Here is a 23,391-nt window from a genome sequence, read left to right as displayed (position 1 = left end):
TTTTGGTGGCTAAAGAATTTTTTGTTAAAAATATATGTCTAACGTTTTCTCGGTTACAGTTTAGGTGTCTATCATTATATCTTTTAATTTTTAAAATTTTAATAATAAAAATATTATTTAAAAACTTAATTTATAAAAAATTAAAACTTTTAATAAAATTATAAAAAATTCTAAAAATTAAAATATCTCATTTCAATCATCATTAGCAACCTTCGTCGGTCATCTCTGGCTACCATCGTCGCCGAACACTTGGTTTTGATCGGAATTGTATGGTGGTTCGAATGGTATTGACGATGTAGCTTACAGACATCGAAATCGACAAAAATAAGTGATGAAATCTTAAAATCCAACGAACCTTTGAACGTTTCTCTATGAAAAACGGTGACACTTTACGATGAAATATCAACGTGAGTTTAATCGAAGTCGATGTTGATGCCGATGAAGGTCACGATGACTGTCACGGATGGCCAATCAACGACCATAAAAAAGGAAAAAGAAAACGAGGTGAGGAAAAGAGTACGCAAACTGTACCCGTTGGGGTTTTTAATAAATTTTTTTTTATTTTTTAAATAAATTCTCAAAATTACTAAAATACGACATATCACGTAATAAATTTTTTAACAGCTATTACAATTAAAACACAATAAAAATCTCCGATAAAATTGTTAGCGCTAAATTTTGTATTAACCCTTTAATCATTTATCAAGCCTTTAAAATTTGAACTTGAAAGACTACAAAACCACTATAAAGACAACACACATGGTTGCAGTGGCAGGGGTCAATTTCAGAGGTCTCCAGCAAGCCGACACAAGTATAAATGTTATTTTCAGGCTAAGCAAATAGCCTAAGCTACCGACAGCCGTGCCCATCCTAAAGACAGCTGTCAGACCTTTACGATCTGCCAGTCTTTTCAGGTCACAACCATCAAATGTCTTCATTTTCACAGACAACAAGCCAGTACTTTCCAGTTCATATTGTAGAAAGAAAATGAAATACAAACATGGCTCATTTTCTTGACCAAAAAGAAAACCAACAAAAGCAAAGACATTTCTGTGTTTGTTCTTTTCTCTAATCACTAATCGGTTCATAGAATCATATGTTAGAACATTCAAACATCTTGCCATCAGATCAAAATGGATTAGTCTTCTTTCCCTTTAGCAGGCTTCAAATTCCCAGCAGGATGTAGTAAACAAGCGTTATCGGAAGGGCAATCAGCATTCCAAATATGACCCTGAAACATATTTATCAAACAAACAAATGATTTCAGCTTCACATCATCAACTTTAACCATCATTATCAATGGTGACATAATGAAAATGTTTATGATATAACGCACCCTGTGCTCAATATATCAGGATGAACACTGTATTCCTTTGCGAAGACGAAAGGGACAATCCCTTGTGGTAGAGCTGCCTGAAAATTCATTCGAAAGCATTAAATCAGAATATACTTGGGGTACAAAACCAACTTATGTAAAATACATGGGACTGGTATTTATTACCTGCACAATCGCGATATGCAATAGAGCACCTCTCAACCCTACAACAATTGAGGCGGCAGCCATGACCGCTGGACCAGTTAGGAACCGAACCGCCATGGAAAAGGCAGCAATTGTGTTTCCACAGGCAATAATTCTTGGCTGAAGTGCCATGAATAAACCTACAACAAAAGGATTTAGCAGAAAAAAACCTTGATAAAGTTGATAATAGACTACTTACCGAGACTGAACATCGCCATTCCAAGACCTGCGTCCGAAAGAATCGATATCGATCGAGCAATTATAGCAGGCATCTGAACATCCCACCTGCACAAGTATAATTCCACTGAAAATTAGTATAAATGGAGAAGAAAGTTACACTAACAAAGTACACATCTATGAATAGTTTTTAGCACACCTGAAGGAAACAAGAGACCAGGTGAGGCCAATCAGACTGGAATAAGTGTTGGGATTTCGGATTAGTTTTCGCCAAACCATGATGAGGATGAGTCTGGTCATAACACTAGCGGGTGGCATAGCAGCTGTGCTTGTTTCAGCATGAGCACCAGCCTTCGGATTGAGTTCAGTTGTGGAGCTTGAACCGAGCTTGGAAAGCACTGGTCCTTCATGCTCAACTCCGTTCGTTATCGGCTTATTACCGAAGCTAAATTCATCTCTACCATAATCATCATAACCTGAATGCCATAAAAGAAACAACAAGAAAACCACATAAATTTGCTAGTAGAACAAAAGAAAAAGACATGAAGACAGAATTTAGAGTGATGACAAATATGAACCAAAGAAAAGAGAGCAACAAATAGCAACCAAACCCCACTTGATCCACAGTGGACAAAGCAATCACCAAATAAACACTCAATCAACTAGACAAATACAGTTATCCCAATAATCAAAGAATTCCAATAAGACAAAAGTTGCAGTTCATCAGCGTCCAATACTATAAAACCAATACTATAAAACCACGTTGGAAATGAAAACCAAGGATCATCATTAGCAAATAATCTTGGAGTTTAGTGTTGGCAACTGCCAAATCATAATGAAAACATGAAGAAATATCATATGATCACGTTTCTGCTGTGTTGCAGTCGTCATAACTGTTATATATCAGACACTATTCCGATTACGGACAGCTATTTAAATCCCCGACCGAAACCTCACCTGATGCTTTGGATATTAGAGGGTGTTACCTTTTTGGTGAAATAGGCCACCAAGATCTCCGCCCCGGAAAACATGAAGCCCGCCTTCTGATACAGGAGAAGCGCTTGAGCTCCACACAAACATATGCAAGTCCTTGCTACCATCAGTTCCAGTTTCCTTCTTCTTGGCACCTGCACCTGGTCCATTCACGGGGGAGAAGATTCCAGCACTGGTTGGAGCAGGATAAGAGCTTCCACCATTTGATCTCCCTGGATTACCAAACACCCCAACTCCGTTCTCTTCATCAAAACCCAAGTTCCCAAAGTTGGATTGTCTCGGACTCGCATTCGTTATGTTTTTCCCATTCACCATCGAGTAGAAATCAGAATGATTGAAGCTGGACCCTCTTGGAGTTGGATTTCTGGATGATTGAATGGAGTAAATCTCTGCATTTGTCAAGTTCGATGGTCTTGGGGTCAAAGAAAGGCCCGAGTTTGGACCATGTGAGCGTCGAGAAAAGATTTCCGACCTAGAACTAGTGGATTTTCTAACAGTGACATGGAGTTTCCCATCATCTCCTACCTCAGCATCAGTTTGCAATGGCTCTTTCCCATCCAGGGAAATGATATCAGAATCAACTTTGAAGGAAATGATAGAGCCTGCAGTGTCTGGGAATTGCTCCGCTATTAGAAGTCTAGCGCCTCTGTACTCAAACAGAAATAGCATCAATGTGTACCAAATTATGCACTGAAGCACAACTATTTGGACCATCAAGCTCCCTGAATAGTCTCCATACATTCCCTTCAACAAAGGGATGCCCATGACAAGAGTATTAGGAAGAGTGGAGAGGGAAAACAAGGTGATGGACCATTCAAGGGAACCTCTTGAGCTGGTTCTTGACCATATAGCTAACACTACCAAGACTATGATCTTTGGAGAGTATCAGCTGCTATGAACCTCAAGTTCATAGCATACGGATTGTTGGTGGAAATGAAATGGAAAGAAAGGAGAGGGACAGCAAATAAAGCCACAAACCGATTAATGCCTGAGCACTGGTCAGGGCTGAAGATTTTCCACCATTTCACTGAGCCATAGGCTAAGATCATGGCCACATAAAGTGGTACAACTGCAGTAAGGACATGGTAGAAGTCTGTGGCGGTGATCATGGTGTATTTCCGGGGAAAAACAGAACAGAAATAGGATCCAGAAGTAAAACCCAGATGAGATTTTTCAAGTAGAATGAAAAAGAAACAAACTTCGTATGATTTGTCTCACTTTTCAAGTGAAAAACAGTAGGGTTTTAACCAGAAGAATTCAGCCCATTATACAGGCAAAGGGATGACAAAGTAAGAGAAGAAGAAAAAGAAAAGTTAAGAACAAGGTGATAATGGTCGCGGGCTATTTTTCACGGTGCCGGAGAGAGAGAAGGGTTGGAGAAAGTGGGAAGTGAATGGTTCAAGGGATTGATGGCAGACAAGAACATAAAGCAGTCACTTTTTCAATACTTTTATTATAAAATTGGGCTAAATGTTTAATTTAGGTGCTACCTTTTACAGGTTGCTCGGGGTTCAACTTTGAAAAATGCTCGAATAAGTGTCGAGCTTTTTCTACTTGCTCAGGACTGGCTTTTCAAAAATATTTTTCAAAATTATTGTAAAAAAAGTGATACTATTAGGTATATAAATAAATCTAACATTAAGTGAATTGTTCGTAATTTTTTGGTGAGAAATTTATTAATATTTATTTATTTATTAAATGAATGAATATGAATCAGATTTTTATTTGTTTAAATTAAATAAATATAAATAAGAGGTTCGTTCGTTATTTACGTTCGTAAACATTTAATAATCTATTTTTTTGTTTGTTATTTATATTCGTTCATTTATATTCAATCAATCTCTGAACTTATTTAATAATATTAAGAACTAATAAATTTTAACCTTAAAGAATTAATATTTTAAAACTTAAATAATTTAAACTCAAATAAAAAAATACTCAAATTAATTAAAGTCTAAGATTATTTGGAAAGAAAGAACTTTTCTCAAATACAAACCTAATTAACTTTATGTTCATTCGTTTATGTTTATTTACATTCATTTATCATTTTAACAAACAAACATAAACAATATACATTTCTTAATGAAAGAATATGAACAAGAAATTTTGTTCGTTTAGTTGATCGTGTTCGTTCTTTTGTTAGGTTAACGAAAATGTTATTTTATCTACCGAAAATATTAATATCAGGCGCTACTTAAAATGTTATTTTTTACCAGAAATGTTAATATCGGAAATATTTATTTTAGGTAGCGAAATTAACATTTTCGGTAGAAAAAATAACATTTTAGGTATCGCTCTACCGGAAATGTTAAAAAATATTAACATTTCCGGTAGCATATTTCCTTAGCCTTATAGCCTTATATTAGGTTGACGTATAATAAAACTATACATTAGATATCTTTAATTTTAATAACTTAAATAATTCACCCAAATTAATACCTATCTTTATCTAATAAGATTGGCTTAATACATTTTTTAGTGCCTAAACTATACCTCAAATACAACATGGTGCCTAAAGTTTTTTTTTACTAAAAATATGTAGGGGTGTGCAAATCTGGGTACCCGGAACATCCGGGTCGGTGATTTCTCGGCCCGTGTCCCGACCTAGATGTTCCGGGTACCTGTATGTCGGGTACCCGTATGTCGGATACCCGGATACCCAATTTTTTTTTCAATTTTTTTGATAAATAAATAATTTATACTTGTACATTTACAAAAAGTACATGAGATTCACAACATTTAGATAGCATCCTCGTAAAACAATACAAAATCCAACAGAAAGTGTTGAACTGCTACCATAGTTTGAGTGCTCAAGGAACAAACATTTACAAAGTTTTGTTGCCTACGATGTGTTTGCATCAGTAGCATGCATCCCTTGCATACCATGAAAGATATACCCAGTTTCCCTAGAAAAGTAGAAATCCAAGGATTCATTTATACATTTCGATTTTCGAGATAAAAGCTACACTATCCCAGCTGATGTGGAATCAATTTAATCAATCTTTATCTACCCAGCGCATGGCCACCAGTAGCAGCAAAGGTGGAAGACTGAAAGGCTTATAAGTTAGAACTAGGGGTGTTGACTCAACACTGTTGAGTGGATTGTTACCTTGTTGAGTGGTTGGAGTTGGCCAGAGCATGGAAGGCTTCCACGGAAGTTGAGGTTGGAGCTTGACGATTAACCTGCAGCGTGGCCGTTTGAGCTCTGGAGCGTGGCTGCCTGTTAGGGATTTAGATGGTTCGAGTATGGAGCGTGCAAACTAAATCATTTAGTTACTATATTAAAAAAAAACTTAACTGGGTACTCGGGTAACCGGGTACCCGAAAAAAATCAATTTTTGCGACTCGGGCCCGACCCGGAAAGTGTCAGCGGGTTGAGTCAACCGGGGTTGGGTAATTTTGCACACCCCTAAAAAATATGCCTAAAGTTTTCTCCATTACACTTTTAGGTGCCTATCGTTACATTTTTATTTTTTTAATAATAAAATTTTTATTTTTAGAAAAAAAATAAAAAGAAAACAAACCCCGCCCTCCCCTTCGCGTCGTTCCTCTCCCTCCCATCCTTCCACCTCCGACGGTGAAGGGACACCACTGGTTGGGTTTTTTTTGGAGCAGGATAAGAAACTCAACAGTGGCGACCATATAACGGACGGACGACTGTAGTCGTCGAAATCGTCGAAAGACAACGAAAAACCTAAAAATCTGACTACCTTTCACAACGTTTTTCACAACAATCGACACAATTTCATGGTGGGTGAGAAACTGGGTTTTGGTCGCGATGTCGAGACAGTTATGTAATAACTACCACAGACTGACAGTGGTCGATCGATGATAGAATATGTAAAATTTAGGGGTTTTTTTTTAAAATTATAATATTAAGTTTTCTTAAATAAAATAAATTTTAAAATTTTATCTGCGAGACATGTCAAATAACAACCAAATTTAACGATTATTACAATTCTGACACCTAAAAGTATAACGTTTAAAACATTTAACAACTATTTTTAAAGAAAAATTCTTTAGGTATCAAATATTTGAAATATAGTTTAATCATGTCTTAATGCAAAAATAAGTGTTTAAACAATGCCTCAGAAAATGTTTTGGTGGCTAAAGAATTTTTTGTTAAAAATATATGTCTAACGTTTTCTCGGTTACAGTTTAGGTGTCTATCATTATATCTTTTAATTTTAAAAATTTTAATAAAAAATATATTTAAAAAACTTAATTTATTTATAAAAAATTAAAACTTTTAATAAAATTATAAAAAATTCTAAAAATTAAAATATCTCATTTCAATCATCATTAGCAACCTTCGTTGGTCATCTTCGGCTACCATCGTCGCCGAACACTTGGTTTTGATCGGAATTGTATGGTGGTTCGAATGGTATTGGCGATGTAGCTTACAGACATCGAAATCGACAAAAATAAGTGATGAAATCTTAAAATCCAACGAACCTTTGAACGTTTCTCTATGAAAACGGTGACACTTTACGATGAAATATCAACGTGAGTTTATCGAAGTCGATGTTGATGCCGATGAAGGTCACGATGACTGTCACGGATGGCCAATCAACGACCATAAAAAAGGAAAAAGAAACGAGGTGAGGAAAAGAGTACGCAAACTGTACCCGTTGGGGTTTTTAATAAATTTTTTTAATTTTTTAAATAAATTCTCAAATTACTAAAATACGACATATCACGTAATAAATTTTTTAACAGCTATTACAATTAAAACACATAAAATCTCCGATAAAATTGTTAGCGCTAAATTTGTATTAACCCTTTAATCATTTATCAAGCCTTTAAAATTTGAACTTGAAAGACTACAAAACCACTATAAGACAACACACATGGTTGCAGTGGCAGGGGTCAATTTCAGAGGTCTCCAGCAAGCCGACACAAGTATAAATGTTATTTTCAGGCTAAGCAAATAGCCTAAGCTACCGACAGCCGTGCCCATCCTAAAGACAGCTGTCAGACCTTTACGATCTGCCAGTCTTTTCAGGTCACAACCATCAAATGTCTTCATTTTCACAGACAACAAGCCAGTACTTTCCAGTTCATATTGTAGAAAGAAAATGAAATACAAACATGGCTCATTTTCTTGACCAAAAAGAAAACCAACAAAAGCAAAGACATTTCTGTGTTTGTTCTTTTCTCTAATCACTAATCGGTTCATAGAATCATATGTTAGAACATTCAAACATCTTGCCATCAGATCAAAATGGATTAGTCTTCTTTCCCTTTAGCAGGCTTCAAATTCCCAGCAGGATGTAGTAAACAAGCGTTATCGGAAGGGCAATCAGCATTCCAAATATGACCCTGAAACATATTTATCAAACAAACAAATGATTTCAGCTTCACATCATCAACTTTAACCATCATTATCAATGGTGACATAATGAAAATGTTTATGATATAACGCACCCTGTGCTCAATATATCAGGATGAACACTGTATTCCTTTGCGAAGACGAAAGGGACAATCCCTTGTGGTAGAAAACCATTAAATCAGAATATACTTGGGGTACAAAACCAACTTGTGTAAATACATGGGACTGGTATTTATTACCTGCACAATCGCGATATGCAATAGAGCACCTCTCAACCCTACAACAATTGAGGCGGCAGCCATGACCGCTGGACCAGTTAGGAACCGAACCGCCATGGAAAAGGCAGCAATTGTTTCCACAGGCATAATTCTTGGCTGAAGTGCCATGAATAAACCTACAACAAAAGGATTTAGCAGAAAAAAACCTTGATAAAGTTGATAATAGACTACTTACCGAGACTGAACATCGCCATTCCAAGACCTGCGTCCGAAAGAATCGATATCGATCGAGCAATTATAGCAGGCATCTGAACATCCCACCTGCACAAGTATAATTCCACTGAAAATTAGTATAAATGGAGAAGAAAGTTACACTAACAAAGTACACATCTATGAATAGTTTTTAGCACACCTGAAGGAAACAAGAGACCAGGTGAGGCCAATCAGACTGGAATAAGTGTTGGGATTTCGGATTAGTTTTCGCCAAACCATGATGAGGATGAGTCTGGTCATAACACTAGCGGGTGGCATAGCAGCTGTGCTTGTTTCAGCATGAGCACCAGCCTTCGGATTGAGTTCAGTTGTGGAGCTTGAACCGAGCTTGGAAAGCACTGGTCCTTCATGCTCAACTCCGTTCGTTATCGGCTTATTACCGAAGCTAAATTCATCTCTACCATAATCATCATAACCTGAATGCCATAAAAGAAACAACAAGAAAACCACATAAATTTGCTAGTAGAACAAAAGAAAAAGACATGAAGACAGAATTTAGAGTGATGACAAATATGAACCAAAGAAAAGAGAGCAACAAATAGCAACCAAACCCCACTTGATCCACAAGTGGACAAAGCAATCACCAAATAAACACTCAATCAACTAGACAAATACAGTTATCCCAATAATCAAAGAATTCCAATAAGACAAAAGTTGCAGTTCATCAGCGTCCAATACTATAAAACCAATACTATAAAACCACGTTGGAAATGAAAACCAAGGATCATCATTAGCAAATAATCTTGGAGTTTAGTGTTGGCAACTGCCAAATCATAATGAAAACATGAAGAAATATCATATGATCACGTTTCTGCTGTGTTGCAGTCGTCATAACTGTTATATATCAGACACTATTCCGATTACGGACAGCTATTTAAATCCCCGACCGAAACCTCACCTGATGCTTTGGAATATTAGAGGGTGTTACCTTTTTGGTGAAATAGGCCACCAAGATCTCCGCCCCGGAAAACATGAAGCCCGCCTTCTGATACAGGAGAAGCGCTTGAGCTCCACACAAACATATGCAAGTCCTTGCTACCATCAGTTCCAGTTTCCTTCTTCTTGGCACCTGCACCTGGTCCATTCACGGGGGAGAAGATTCCAGCACTGGTTGGAGCAGGATAAGAGCTTCCACCATTTGATCTCCCTGGATTACCAAACACCCCAACTCCGTTCTCTTCATCAAAACCCAAGTTCCCAAAGTTGGATTGTCTCGGACTCGCATTCGTTATGTTTTTCCCATTCACCATCGAGTAGAAATCAGAATGATTGAAGCTGGACCCTCTTGGAGTTGGATTTCTGGATGATTGAATGGAGTAAATCTCTGCATTTGTCAAGTTCGATGGTCTTGGGGTCAAAGAAAGGCCCGAGTTTGGACCATGTGAGCGTCGAGAAAAGATTTCCGACCTAGAACTAGTGGATTTTCTAACAGTGACATGGAGTTTCCCATCATCTCCTACCTCAGCATCAGTTTGCAATGGCTCTTTCCCATCCAGGGAAATGATCAGAATCAACTTTGAAGGAAATGATAGAGCCTGCAGTGTCTGGGAATTGCTCCGCTATTAGAAGTCTAGCGCCTCTGTACTCAAACAGAAATAGCATCAATGTGTACCAAATTATGCACTGAAGCACAACTATTTGGACCATCAAGCTCCTGAATAGTCTCCATACATTCCCTTCAACAAAGGGATGCCCATGACAAGAGTATTAGGAAGAGTGGAGAGGGAAAACAAGGTGATGGACCATTCAAGGGAACCTCTTGAGCTGGTTCTTGACCATATAGCTAACACTACCAAGACTATGATCTTTTGGAGAGTATCAGCTGCTATGAACCTCAAGTTCATAGCATACGGATTGTTGGTGGAAATGAAATGGAAAGAAAGGAGAGGGACAGCAAATAAAGCCACAAACCGATTAATGCCTGAGCACTGGTCAGGGCTGAAGATTTTCCACCATTTCACTGAGCCATAGGCTAAGATCATGGCCACATAAAGTGGTACAACTGCAGTAAGGACATGGTAGAAGTCTGTGGCGGTGATCATGGTGTATTTCCGGGGAAAAACAGAACAGAAATAGGATCCAGAAGTAAAACCCAGATGAGATTTTTCAAGTAGAATGAAAAAGAAACAAACTTCGTATGATTTGTCTCACTTTTCAAGTGAAAAACAGTAGGGTTTTAACCAGAAGAATTCAGCCCATTATACAGGCAAAGGGATGACAAAGTAAGAGAAGAAGAAAAAGAAAAGTTAAGAACAAAGGTGATAATGGTCGCGGGCTATTGTTTTCACGGTGCCGGAGAGAGAAGGGTTGGGAAAGTGGAAGTGAATGGTTCAAGGGATTGATGGCAGACAAGAACATAAAAGCAGTCACTTTTTTCAATACTTTTATTATAAAATTGGGCTAAATGTTTAATTTAGGTGCTACCTTTTACAGGTTGCTCGGGGTTCAACTTTGAAAAATGCTCGAATAAGTGTCGAGCTTTTTCTACTTGCTCAGGACTGGCTTTTCAAAAATATTTTTCAAAATTATTGTAAAAAAAGTGATACTATTAGGTATATAAATAAATCTAACATTAAGTGAATTGTTCGTAATTTTTTGGTGAGAAATTTATTAATATTTATTTATTTATTAAATGAATGAATATGAATCAGATTTTTTATTTGTTTAATTAAATAAATAAATATAAATAAGAGGTTCGTTCGTTTATTTACGTTCGTAAACATTTAATAATCTATTTGTTTTGTTTGTTATTTTATATTCGTTCATTTATATTCAATTCAATCTCTGAACTTATTTTAATAAATATTAAGAACTAATAAATTTTAACCTTAAAGAATTAATATTTTAAAACTTAAATAATTTAAACTCAAATAAAAAAATACTCAAATTAATTAAAGTCTAAGATTATTTGGAAAGAAAGAACTTTTCTCAAATACAAACCTAATTAACTTTATGTTCATTCGTTTATGTTTATTTACATTCATTTATCATTTTAACAAACAAACATAAACAATATACATTTCTTAATGAAAGAATATGAACAAGAAATTTTGTTCGTTTAGTTGATCGTGTTCGTTCTTTTGTTAGGTTAACGAAAATGTTATTTTATCTACCGAAAATATTAATATCAGGCGCTACTTAAAATGTTATTTTTTACCAGAAATGTTAATATCGGAAATATTTATTTTAGGTAGCGAAATTAACATTTTCGGTAGAAAAAATAACATTTTAGGTATCGCTCTACCGGAAATGTTAAAAAATATTAACATTTCCGGTAGCATATTTCCTTAGCCTTATAGCCTTATATTAGGTTGACGTATAATAAAACTATACATTAGATATCTTTAATTTTAATAACTTAAATAATTCACCCAAATTAATACCTATCTTTATCTAATAAGATTGGCTTAATACATTTTTTAGTGCCTAAACTATACCTCAAATAACATGGTGCCTAAAGTTTTTTTTTACTAAAAATATGTAGGGGTGTGCAAATCTGGGTACCCGGAACATCCGGGTCGGTGATTTCTCGGCCCGTGTCCCGACCTAGATGTTCCGGGTACCTGTATGTCGGGTACCCGTATGTCGGATACCCGGATACCCAATTTTTTTTTCAATTTTTTTGATAAATAAATAATTTATACTTGTACATTTACAAAAAGTACATGAGATTCATAACATTTAGATAGCATCCTCGTAAAACAATACAAAATCCAACAGAAAGTGTTGAACTGCTACCATAGTTTGAGTGCTCAAGGAACAAACATTTACAAAGTTTTGTTGCCTACGATGTGTTTGCATCAGTAGCATGCATCCCTTGCATACCATGAAAGATATACCCAGTTTCCCTAGAAAAGTAGAAATCCAAGGATTCATTTATACATTTCGATTTTCGAGATAAAAGCTACACTATCCCAGCTGATGTGGAATCAATTTAATCAATCTTTATCTACCCAGCGCATGGCCACCAGTAGCAGCAAAGGTGGAAGACTGAAAGGCTTATAAGTTAGAACTAGGGGTGTTGACTCAACACTGTTGAGTGGATTGTTACCTTGTTGAGTGGTTGGAGTTGGCCAGAGCATGGAAGGCTTCCACGGAAGTTGAGGTTGGAGCTTGACGATTAACCTGCAGCGTGGCCGTTTTGAGCTCTGGAGCGTGGCTGCCTGTTAGGGATTTAGATGGTTCGAGTATGGAGCGTGCAAACTAAATCATTTAGTTACTATATTAAAAAAAACTTAACTGGGTACTCGGGTAACCGGGTACCCGAAAAAAATCAATTTTTGCGACTCGGGCCCGACCCGGAAAGTGTCAGCGGGTTGAGTCAACCGGGGTTGGGTAATTTTGCACACCCCTAAAAAATATGCCTAAAGTTTTCTCCATTACACTTTTAGGTGCCTATCGTTACATTTTTATTTTTTTAATAATAAAATTTTTATTTTTAGAAAAAAAATAAAAAGAAAACAAACCCCGCCCTCCCCTTCGCGTCGTTCCTCTCCCTCCCATCCTTCCACCTCCGACGGTGAAGGGACACCACTGGTTGGGTTTTTTTTGGAGCAGGATAAGAAACTCAACAGTGGCGACCATATAACGGACGGACGACTGTAGTCGTCGAAATCGTCGAAAGACAACGAAAAACCTAAAAATCTGACTACCTTTCACAACGTTTTTCACAACAATCGACACAATTTCATGGTGGGTGAGAAACTGGGTTTTGGTCGCGATGTCGAGACAGTTATGTAATAACTACCACAGACTGACAGTGGTCGATCGATGATAGAATATGTAAAATTTAGGGGTTTTTTTTTAAAATTATAATATTAAGTTTTCTTAAATAAAATAAATTTTAAAATTTTATCTGCGAGACATGTCAAATAACAACCAAATTTAACGATTATTACAATTCTGACACCTAAAAGTATAACGTTTAAAACATTTAACAACTATTTTTAAAGAAAAATTCTTTAGGTATCAAATTATATTTTGAAATATAGTTTAATCATGTCTTAATGCAAAAATAAGTGTTTAAACAATGCCTCAGAAAATGTTTTGGTGGCTAAAGAATTTTTTGTTAAAAATATATGTCTAACGTTTTCTCGGTTACAGTTTAGGTGTCTATCATTATATCTTTTAATTTTTAAAAATTTTAATAATAAAAATATTATTTAAAAAACTTAATTTATTTATAAAAAATTAAAACTTTTAATAAAATTATAAAAAATTCTAAAAATTAAAATATCTCATTTCAATCATCATTAGCAACCTTCGTCGGTCATCTCTGGCTACCATCGTCGCCGAACACTTGGTTTTGATCGGAATTGTATGGTGGTTCGAATGGTATTGGCGATGTAGCTTACAGACATCGAAATCGACAAAAATAAGTGATGAAATCTTAAAATCCAACGAACCTTTGAACGTTTCTCTATGAAAAACGGTGACACTTTACGATGAAATATCAACGTGAGTTTAATCGAAGTCGATGTTGATGCCGATGAAGGTCACGATGACTGTCACGGATGGCCAATCAACGACCATAAAAAAGGAAAAAGAAAACGAGGTGAGGAAAAGAGTACGCAAACTGTACCCGTTGGGGTTTTTAATAAATTTTTTTTAATTTTTTAAATAAATTCTCAAAATTACTAAAATACGACATATCACGTAATAAATTTTTTAACAGCTATTACAATTAAAACACATAAAAATCTCCGATAAAATTGTTAGCGCTAAATTTTGTATTAACCCTTTAATCATTTATCAAGCCTTTAAAATTTGAACTTGAAAGACTACAAAACCACTATAAAGACAACACACATGGTTGCAGTGGCAGGGGTCAATTTCAGAGGTCTCCAGCAAGCCGACACAAGTATAAATGTTATTTTCAGGCTAAGCAAATAGCCTAAGCTACCGACAGCCGTGCCCATCCTAAAGACAGCTGTCAGACCTTTACGATCTGCCAGTCTTTTCAGGTCACAACCATCAAATGTCTTCATTTTCACAGACAACAAGCCAGTACTTTCCAGTTCATATTGTAGAAAGAAAATGAAATACAAACATGGCTCATTTTCTTGACCAAAAAGAAAACCAACAAAAGCAAAGACATTTCTGTGTTTGTTCTTTTCTCTAATCACTAATCGGTTCATAGAATCATATGTTAGAACATTCAAACATCTTGCCATCAGATCAAAATGGATTAGTCTTCTTTCCCTTTAGCAGGCTTCAAATTCCCAGCAGGATGTAGTAAACAAGCGTTATCGGAAGGGCAATCAGCATTCCAAATATGACCCTGAAACATATTTATCAAACAAACAAATGATTTCAGCTTCACATCATCAACTTTAACCATCATTATCAATGGTGACATAATGAAAATGTTTATGATATAACGCACCCTGTGCTCAATATATCAGGATGAACACTGTATTCCTTTGCGAAGACGAAAGGGACAATCCCTTGTGGTAGAAAACCATTAAATCAGAATATACTGTTGGAAATAAAACACTCACACAAACAACTTTTATTGAAACTCAAACAAATATTACAAGAGTACTCTCACTCAAAAACAAGAACTACAACTCACTCTTATAAGACTTTGCTTCTTCACTCACTTAGAAGCTCTTAATTTTTCTTGATGCTTAAAACTAAAATGGGAAGGGGTATTTATACTACTCAAGAACAATCCTACACCACACAAATAAACTAATTTAAACCATTACAAATTCAACAAATATCTAACTCTCACCTAACTAAATTGATGTAAGCAATGACATCATTAATTAATGATGTAAGCAATGACATCTTTAATTAAATGATGTAAGTAATGACATCAATTTAGTTTGGGTTTGGGTTTAGGCTCCCATAATGGATCAAGTTTATGATCCAACACCCTCCCTTAAACTTGATCTCGTGACCCCTAGTAGGTTCCTTAATCTTAAGAAGTCTTCGCTGGTCAGTGGCTTGGTAAAAATATCAGCAACTTGATCTTGTGACTTCACATATTCAACTTCCACATCTTTTCTTGCAACACACTCCCTTATATAGGTAGCGAATATCAATGTGCTTGCTTCGATCATGGAATACTGGATTCTTTGCTAAGGCAATGGCTGACTTGTTGTCGACACAAACCTTGGTAGGCTCTTCTTGTATCAAACCAATCTCCTTCAATAGATTTCTAAGCCAAATTGCATGACAAACACATGAGGTAGCAGCAACATATTCCGCTTCACAAGTGGATAATGTGACAATCGGTTGTTTCTTTGACATCCATGTGAATGCAATATCTCCCATGAAAAATACGAATCCAGTAGTGCTCCTTCGATTATCTATGTCTCCACCCCAATCACTGTCGCTATATCCAACAAGCTTGTAATCATTAGAAACTGAATAGAACAAGCCAAAGTCAATTGTACCTTTCAGATAGCGAAGAATTCTCTTTGCGGCTTTAAAATGGGTGGTTGTTGGGGATTCCATGTAGCGACTAACCAATCCAACTGCGTGAAGAATATCGGGTCTCGTGCAAGTTAGATAGCGTAGACTTCCTACCAAACTTTTGAAGAATGTTGGATCTACACTTTCGCCTTCTTCATGTTTGGTCATCTTGATCCCGTATTCTGCCGGTGTGCTTATTGGCTTACAGTTCTCCATCTTGAACTTCTTCAGTATCTCCTTTGCATAGCTTTCCTGTGAAATGAAAATTCCATCATTTTGTTGCTTAACTTCAATGCCAAGGTAGTACGCCATGAGCCCCATGTCTGTCATCTCGAATTCTTTCATCATCACATCCTTGAATTCATTAAACATGCTTGGGTTGCTTCCAGTGAAGATCAAATCGTCCACGTAGAGGCACACGATCAAAATATCTTCATCTTTGATCTTGATATATAGAGCATGCTCGTAGGGACATTTGTTGAAGCCATTCTCTTGGAAGTACTTGTCGATTCGGCTATTCCATGCCCTTGGTGCTTGTTTTAGCCCGTAAAGAGCCTTCTTCAACTTCAACACCTTGTCTTCATGCCCTTTGACTTCATAGCCTGATGGTTGCTGAATGTAAAGTTCCTCTTCAAGAACTCCATTTAGGAAGGCGGACTTTACATCCATCTGTTGTATCTTCCACTTGTTTTGAGCTGCCAAAGAAATGATTAGTCTGATAGTCTCCAATCGAGCAACAGGAGCAAATACCTCATCTATCATGACAAGTAGACTGCACACGATACTGCTTCCGCCCAAAATTCTTTGGGTAGTTTCTTGCTTTTGAGCATGCTTCGTGCCATGTCGAGGATTGTTCTATTCTTTCTTTCTGCCACACCATTTTGCTGGGGGGATCTAGGAACTGTCATTGGTCGACGAATTCCATTTGCTTCACAGAACTCTTGAAACTCCCTGGAAGTAAATTCTCCACCTCGATCGGATCTCATGGCTTTGATATTTCTACCGCTTTCTTTCTCCACTGCTGCTTTGAACTTCTTGAAGACTTCAAAAACTTCTGACTTCTGTTTCAAGAAATATACCCAGGTTTTTCTTGAAAAATCATCAATGAAGAGAAGAAAATAGTTATTGTTACCGAGAGAGCTTGGCTTGATCGGTCCACACACATCGGTATGGATGAGCTCAAGTGGCTTCTTAGCTCTTGTCTCTGACTCCTTTGGAAAGCTTTTCCTGAATTGTTTCCCGACTAGACACCCTTCACAGAGTTGGTCAGGATGGTTGATGTGAGGTAGTCCTTTCACCATCTCCTTCTTAGATAATATCTCTAGACCTCCAAAATTGAGATGCCCAAATCGAAGATGCCAAAGCCATGATGCATCTTTGTAGCAAGCTTTCAGGCACTTTGCAACATCATTTTGTATGTTGATCAAGAACATTCTATTCTTTGACATCGGCACTTTAGCAATGAAGTTATTCTTATCATCTTTTATAGAAAGATTATAATTATTCATATGAATATCATAACCTTTCTCTACCAGTTGCCCTAAACTTAAAATGTTACTTTTCATATTGGGCACATAGTAGACATTTGAAATAAATTGATGTCTCCCATCTTTCAAACGGATAAGAATGTTACCTCTCCCTTTCACTGCTATTGTGGAATCATCTCCAAACGAAACATTTCCACTTACTGACTCGTCTAGCTCCACAAACATGTCTTTCCTTCCACACATGTGATTGCTTGCACCACTGTCAAGATACCAGGAATTTGCTTGGACACCATCAGTTTCCTTTCGTGCTAGAAGAAGAGTTTCTTTGCCATCTTCTTTTCCTCCACGTAATTGGCCTTCTCCTCAATTTTGTTGTTGGGAGCTCTACATTCTGAAGCATAATGCCCAAATTTTTGACAATTATAACATCGAATTTGAGATTGTCATACTTTGAGTTTGGATTAATTCTTCCACGGCCTCGTGTTGAGCTTTCTCCTTTCTCATAGTTGTTGGAATTGTTATTGTTGTAATTCCAGCCTCGTCCACGACCTCGACTTCCACCTCGTCCATGGCCTCTACCTCTGCCTTGGCCACGTTGGTTTCTATCATTGCGTTGGCTCTCATGCATATCCTTGAGTTGCAGCTTGAGGAGTTGCTCAGTAAACTCATGCTTCTTTTTATGCTTCTCTTCGTATGCTTGCAATGATCCTTGGAGCTGTTCGATCTTCATTTCTTCCAAGTCTTTAGTTTCTTCAATCGTCACGACGATGTGCTCAAATTTGGGATCCAACGAACGGAGTATCTTCTCTATTATCCTCACATCGTCTAACTTTTCACCATTTCTTTTTAATTGATTAGAAACAGCTACTACTCTTGAGAAATAATCTGAAATAGACTCAGATGCTTTCATGTTTAAGGATTCGAATTCACCTCTTAATGTTTGGAGACGAACCTTCTTCACTTGCTCGGATCCTTTGTAAGAGGTTTGCAGCTTCTCCCACGCTTCCTTGCTAGAGCTTGCACTTGAAATCTTTTCAAAACCATCATCATCTAATGCTTGATAGATGAGGTAGAGAGCCTTCTTGTCTCTCTTTCTTGAATCCTTCAAAGTTGTCTTTTGATCTGGTGTAAGAGTAGCAAAAATATCATCATCCGCAGCTCATTATAGCCTTTCTCTATGATATCCCACACATCTTGTGATCCAAGAAGTGCCTTCATTTTGATACTCCAATTGTCGTAGTTGTTGTTGTTGAGTGTCGGAACTTGGAATGGTGCCATACCATTTGCCATATCTCTCAATATAATGAGATTTTGTAAAATCCGATTGCACGGATGAATCCGAAACGATGAAAAAAAAACTTTGGAGGGACTTGGACAACTCGTCAAGGGCTCCAACTCGGCTGAATCGGCTCAACTCGGTGAGTCAACTCGATTTTCTGGCAGCAGTCTTCCGGCGGTGCGTGGCGGTGCGTCAGAACTCAGATTGAGAAAATTCTGGCGGCGTCGTATTCCTCTCGTCGAGACCTTCGATCTTTCCAACTCTCTCTGATGCCACTTTGTTGGAAATAAAACACTCACACAAACAACTTTTATTGAAACTCAAACAAATATTACAAGAGTACTCTCACTCAAAAACAAGAACTACAACTCACTCTTATAAGACTTTGCTTCTTCACTCACTTAGAAGCTCTTAATTTTTCTTGATGCTTAAAACTAAAATGGGAAGGGGTATTTATACTACTCAAGAACAATCCTACACCACACAAATAAACTAATTTAAACCATTACAAATTCAACAAATATCTAACTCTCACCTAACTAAATTGATGTAAGCAATGACATCATTAATTAAATGATGTAAGCAATGACATCTTTAATTAAATGATGTAAGTAATGACATCAATTTAGTTTGGGTTTGGGTTTAGGCTCCCATAATGGATCAAGTTTATGATCCAACATATACTTGGGGTACAAAACCAACTTGTGTAAATACATGGGACTGGTATTTATTACCTGCACAATCGCGATATGCAATAGAGCACCTCTCAACCCTACAACAATTGAGGCGGCAGCCATGACCGCTGGACCAGTTAGGAACCGAACCGCCATGGAAAAGGCAGCAATTGTGTTTCCACAGGCAATAATTCTTGGCTGAAGTGCCATGAATAAACCTACAACAAAAGGATTTAGCAGAAAAAAACCTTGATAAAGTTGATAATAGACTACTTACCGAGACTGAACATCGCCATTCCAAGACCTGCGTCCGAAAGAATCGATATCGATCGAGCAATTATAGCAGGCATCTGAACATCCCACCTGCACAAGTATAATTCCACTGAAAATTAGTATAAATGGAGAAGAAAGTTACACTAACAAAGTACACATCTATGAATAGTTTTTAGCACACCTGAAGGAAACAAGAGACCAGGTGAGGCCAATCAGACTGGAATAAGTGTTGGGATTTCGGATTAGTTTTCGCCAAACCATGATGAGGATGAGTCTGGTCATAACACTAGCGGGTGGCATAGCAGCTGTGCTTGTTTCAGCATGAGCACCAGCCTTCGGATTGAGTTCAGTTGTGGAGCTTGAACCGAGCTTGGAAAGCACTGGTCCTTCATGCTCAACTCCGTTCGTTATCGGCTTATTACCGAAGCTAAATTCATCTCTACCATAATCATCATAACCTGAATGCCATAAAAGAAACAACAAGAAAACCACATAAATTTGCTAGTAGAACAAAAGAAAAAGACATGAAGACAGAATTTAGAGTGATGACAAATATGAACCAAAGAAAAGAGAGCAACAAATAGCAACCAAACCCCACTTGATCCACAAGTGGACAAAGCAATCACCAAATAAACACTCAATCAACTAGACAAATACAGTTATCCCAATAATCAAAGAATTCCAATAAGACAAAAGTTGCAGTTCATCAGCGTCCAATACTATAAAACCAATACTATAAAACCACGTTGGAAATGAAAACCAAGGATCATCATTAGCAAATAATCTTGGAGTTTAGTGTTGGCAACTGCCAAATCATAATGAAAACATGAAGAAATATCATATGATCACGTTTCTGCTGTGTTGCAGTCGTCATAACTGTTATATATCAGACACTATTCCGATTACGGACAGCTATTTAAATCCCCGACCGAAACCTCACCTGATGCTTTGGAATATTAGAGGGTGTTACCTTTTTGGTGAAATAGGCCACCAAGATCTCCGCCCCGGAAAACATGAAGCCCGCCTTCTGATACAGGAGAAGCGCTTGAGCTCCACACAAACATATGCAAGTCCTTGCTACCATCAGTTCCAGTTTCCTTCTTCTTGGCACCTGCACCTGGTCCATTCACGGGGGAGAAGATTCCAGCACTGGTTGGAGCAGGATAAGAGCTTCCACCATTTGATCTCCCTGGATTACCAAACACCCCAACTCCGTTCTCTTCATCAAAACCCAAGTTCCCAAAGTTGGATTGTCTCGGACTCGCATTCGTTATGTTTTTCCCATTCACCATCGAGTAGAAATCAGAATGATTGAAGCTGGACCCTCTTGGAGTTGGATTTCTGGATGATTGAATGGAGTAAATCTCTGCATTTGTCAAGTTCGATGGTCTTGGGGTCAAAGAAAGGCCCGAGTTTGGACCATGTGAGCGTCGAGAAAAGATTTCCGACCTAGAACTAGTGGATTTTCTAACAGTGACATGGAGTTTCCCATCATCTCCTACCTCAGCATCAGTTTGCAATGGCTCTTTCCCATCCAGGGAAATGATATCAGAATCAACTTTGAAGGAAATGATAGAGCCTGCAGTGTCTGGGAATTGCTCCGCTATTAGAAGTCTAGCGCCTCTGTACTCAAACAGAAATAGCATCAATGTGTACCAAATTATGCACTGAAGCACAACTATTTGGACCATCAAGCTCCCTGAATAGTCTCCATACATTCCCTTCAACAAAGGGATGCCCATGACAAGAGTATTAGGAAGAGTGGAGAGGGAAAACAAGGTGATGGACCATTCAAGGGAACCTCTTGAGCTGGTTCTTGACCATATAGCTAACACTACCAAGACTATGATCTTTTGGAGAGTATCAGCTGCTATGAACCTCAAGTTCATAGCATACGGATTGTTGGTGGAAATGAAATGGAAAGAAAGGAGAGGGACAGCAAATAAAGCCACAAACCGATTAATGCCTGAGCACTGGTCAGGGCTGAAGATTTTCCACCATTTCACTGAGCCATAGGCTAAGATCATGGCCACATAAAGTGGTACAACTGCAGTAAGGACATGGTAGAAGTCTGTGGCGGTGATCATGGTGTATTTCCGGGGAAAAACAGAACAGAAATAGGATCCAGAAGTAAAACCCAGATGAGATTTTTCAAGTAGAATGAAAAAGAAACAAACTTCGTATGATTTGTCTCACTTTTCAAGTGAAAAACAGTAGGGTTTTAACCAGAAGAATTCAGCCCATTATACAGGCAAAGGGATGACAAAGTAAGAGAAGAAGAAAAAGAAAAGTTAAGAACAAAGGTGATAATGGTCGCGGGCTATTGTTTTCACGGTGCCGGAGAGAGAGAAGGGTTGGAGAAAGTGGGAAGTGAATGGTTTAAAGGGATTGATGGCAGACAAGAACATAAAAGCAGTCACTTTTTTCAATACTTTTATTATAAAATTGGGCTAAATGTTTAATTTAGGTGCTACCTTTTACAGGTTGCTCGGGGTTCAACTTTGAAAAATGCTCGAATAAGTGTCGAGCTTTTTCTACTTGCTCAGGACTGGCTTTTCAAAAATATTTTTCAAAATTATTGTAAAAAAAGTGATACTATTAGGTATATAAATAAATCTAACATTAAGTGAATTGTTCGTAATTTTTTGGTGAGAAATTTATTAATATTTATTTATTTATTAAATGAATGAATATGAATCAAATTTTTTATTTGTTTAATTAAATAAATAAATATAAATAAGAGGTTCGTTCGTTTATTTACGTTCGTAAACATTTAATAATCTATTTGTTTTGTTTGTTATTTTATATTCGTTCATTTATATTCAATTCAATCTCTGAACTTATTTTAATAAATATTAAGAACTAATAAATTTTAACCTTAAAGAATTAATATTTTAAAACTTAAATAATTTAAACTCAAATAAAAAAATACTCAAATTAATTAAAGTCTAAGATTATTTGGAAAGAAAGAACTTTTCTCAAATACAAACCTAATTAACTTTATATTCATTCGTTTATGTTTATTTACATTCATTTATCATTTTAACAAACAAACATAAACAATATACATTTCTTAATGAAAGAATATGAACAAGAAATTTTGTTCGTTTAGTTGATCGTGTTTGTTCTTTTGTTAGGTTAAAGTTAAACGAATGAGCATAAATATATCATCGTTCGTGCTTGTTTAGTTCGTTTCAAACTTCATATCATGTATTAAATATGTTAATTACAATTGTTTAATATTATTAATAAAAGTTATTATTAAAATTAAAGTATATATAATAGATGTAATATTAAGTAGTAAAAAATAATTCTAATAATATTTTAATATTTAAAAAATAAAATAAATTTTTTAATAGTCTCAAGTTATTTCAATATAATATATGTTCAAAAATTTTCTTAATTATTAATAATTTATATCTATTACATATATAATTGTTTAAATTCAAAACTTTTAACGAGAATAATATTTACTTTTAATACTTGAACCAATTAAGAATCAAAGTTAGAAGCTAATTTAAATGACATTCTAATCGATGTACAACGTTATATGATTATTAAATGGATAGATAACAGATTTGATCACTTTCATTTGAATTATGTAAACTTATGATTATTAGATTCAAAAGATATAATATATAATCACTTTTATTTTATTTTAATTAGGATATGATCAATAAAACGTTAACCTTCAGTTACTTTAATGATATGACACGTTAGTAAAAAGATTAATTTTTTACTTAA

The 23,391-nt window shown here is 36.4% G+C and overlaps 2 protein-coding genes and 1 pseudogene across 2 annotated transcripts; all 3 read right to left on the bottom strand.

Moving 5' to 3' along the window:
* Positions 1-798: 798 nt before the first annotated feature.
* On the bottom strand, positions 799-3,988 carry LOC120116903 (probable auxin efflux carrier component 1b). Its single transcript, XM_039137285.1, is given in 7 exon segments — positions 799-1,231; positions 1,337-1,413; positions 1,502-1,659; positions 1,719-1,804; positions 1,896-2,172; positions 2,683-3,567; positions 3,570-3,988. Coding segments are annotated over 7 exon segments (1,779 nt in total). The 5' UTR covers positions 3,799-3,988; the 3' UTR covers positions 799-1,164.
* Positions 3,989-7,578: 3,590 nt separating this feature from the next.
* On the bottom strand, positions 7,579-10,794 carry LOC120116902 (annotated as a pseudogene).
* A 3,565-nt stretch (positions 10,795-14,359) lies between these two features.
* Positions 14,360-22,096, bottom strand: LOC120116901 (probable auxin efflux carrier component 1b). The gene is made up of 6 exons (XM_039137284.1): positions 20,618-22,096; positions 19,829-20,105; positions 19,652-19,737; positions 19,435-19,592; positions 14,898-14,974; positions 14,360-14,792 (listed from the first exon to the last, which is right to left on the bottom strand). The coding sequence occupies exons 1-6, from the start codon at positions 21,732-21,734 to the stop codon at positions 14,726-14,728; spliced, it is 1,782 nt and encodes a 593-aa protein (XP_038993215.1). The 5' UTR covers positions 21,735-22,096; the 3' UTR covers positions 14,360-14,725.
* Between the last annotated feature and the right edge of the window lie 1,295 nt (positions 22,097-23,391).

The sequence above is a fragment of the Hibiscus syriacus genome, unplaced genomic scaffold (genome assembly GCF_006381635.1).
Source record: "Hibiscus syriacus cultivar Baekdansim isolate YM2019G1 unplaced genomic scaffold, ASM638163v2 tig00110306_pilon, whole genome shotgun sequence".
NCBI lineage: Eukaryota > Viridiplantae > Streptophyta > Magnoliopsida > Malvales > Malvaceae > Hibiscus > Hibiscus syriacus.
Note: the sequence above shows the minus strand (reverse complement) of the source record. Positions and strands in the feature narration are given on the sequence as shown.

Excerpts from the sequence above, each read along its gene's own strand:
- LOC120116901 (XM_039137284.1), bottom strand. The coding sequence starts at position 21,734 with ATGATCACCGCCACAGACTTCTACCATGTCCTTACTGCAGTTGTACCA. Across the intron at positions 19,593-19,651 it reads AATGGCGATGTTCAGTCTCG|GTTTATTCATGGCACTTCAG; the intron begins GTAAGTAGTCTA and ends CTTTTGTTGTAG. Across the intron at positions 14,793-14,897 it reads CCTGATATATTGAGCACAGG|GGTCATATTTGGAATGCTGA; the intron begins GTGCGTTATATC and ends AATATGTTTCAG.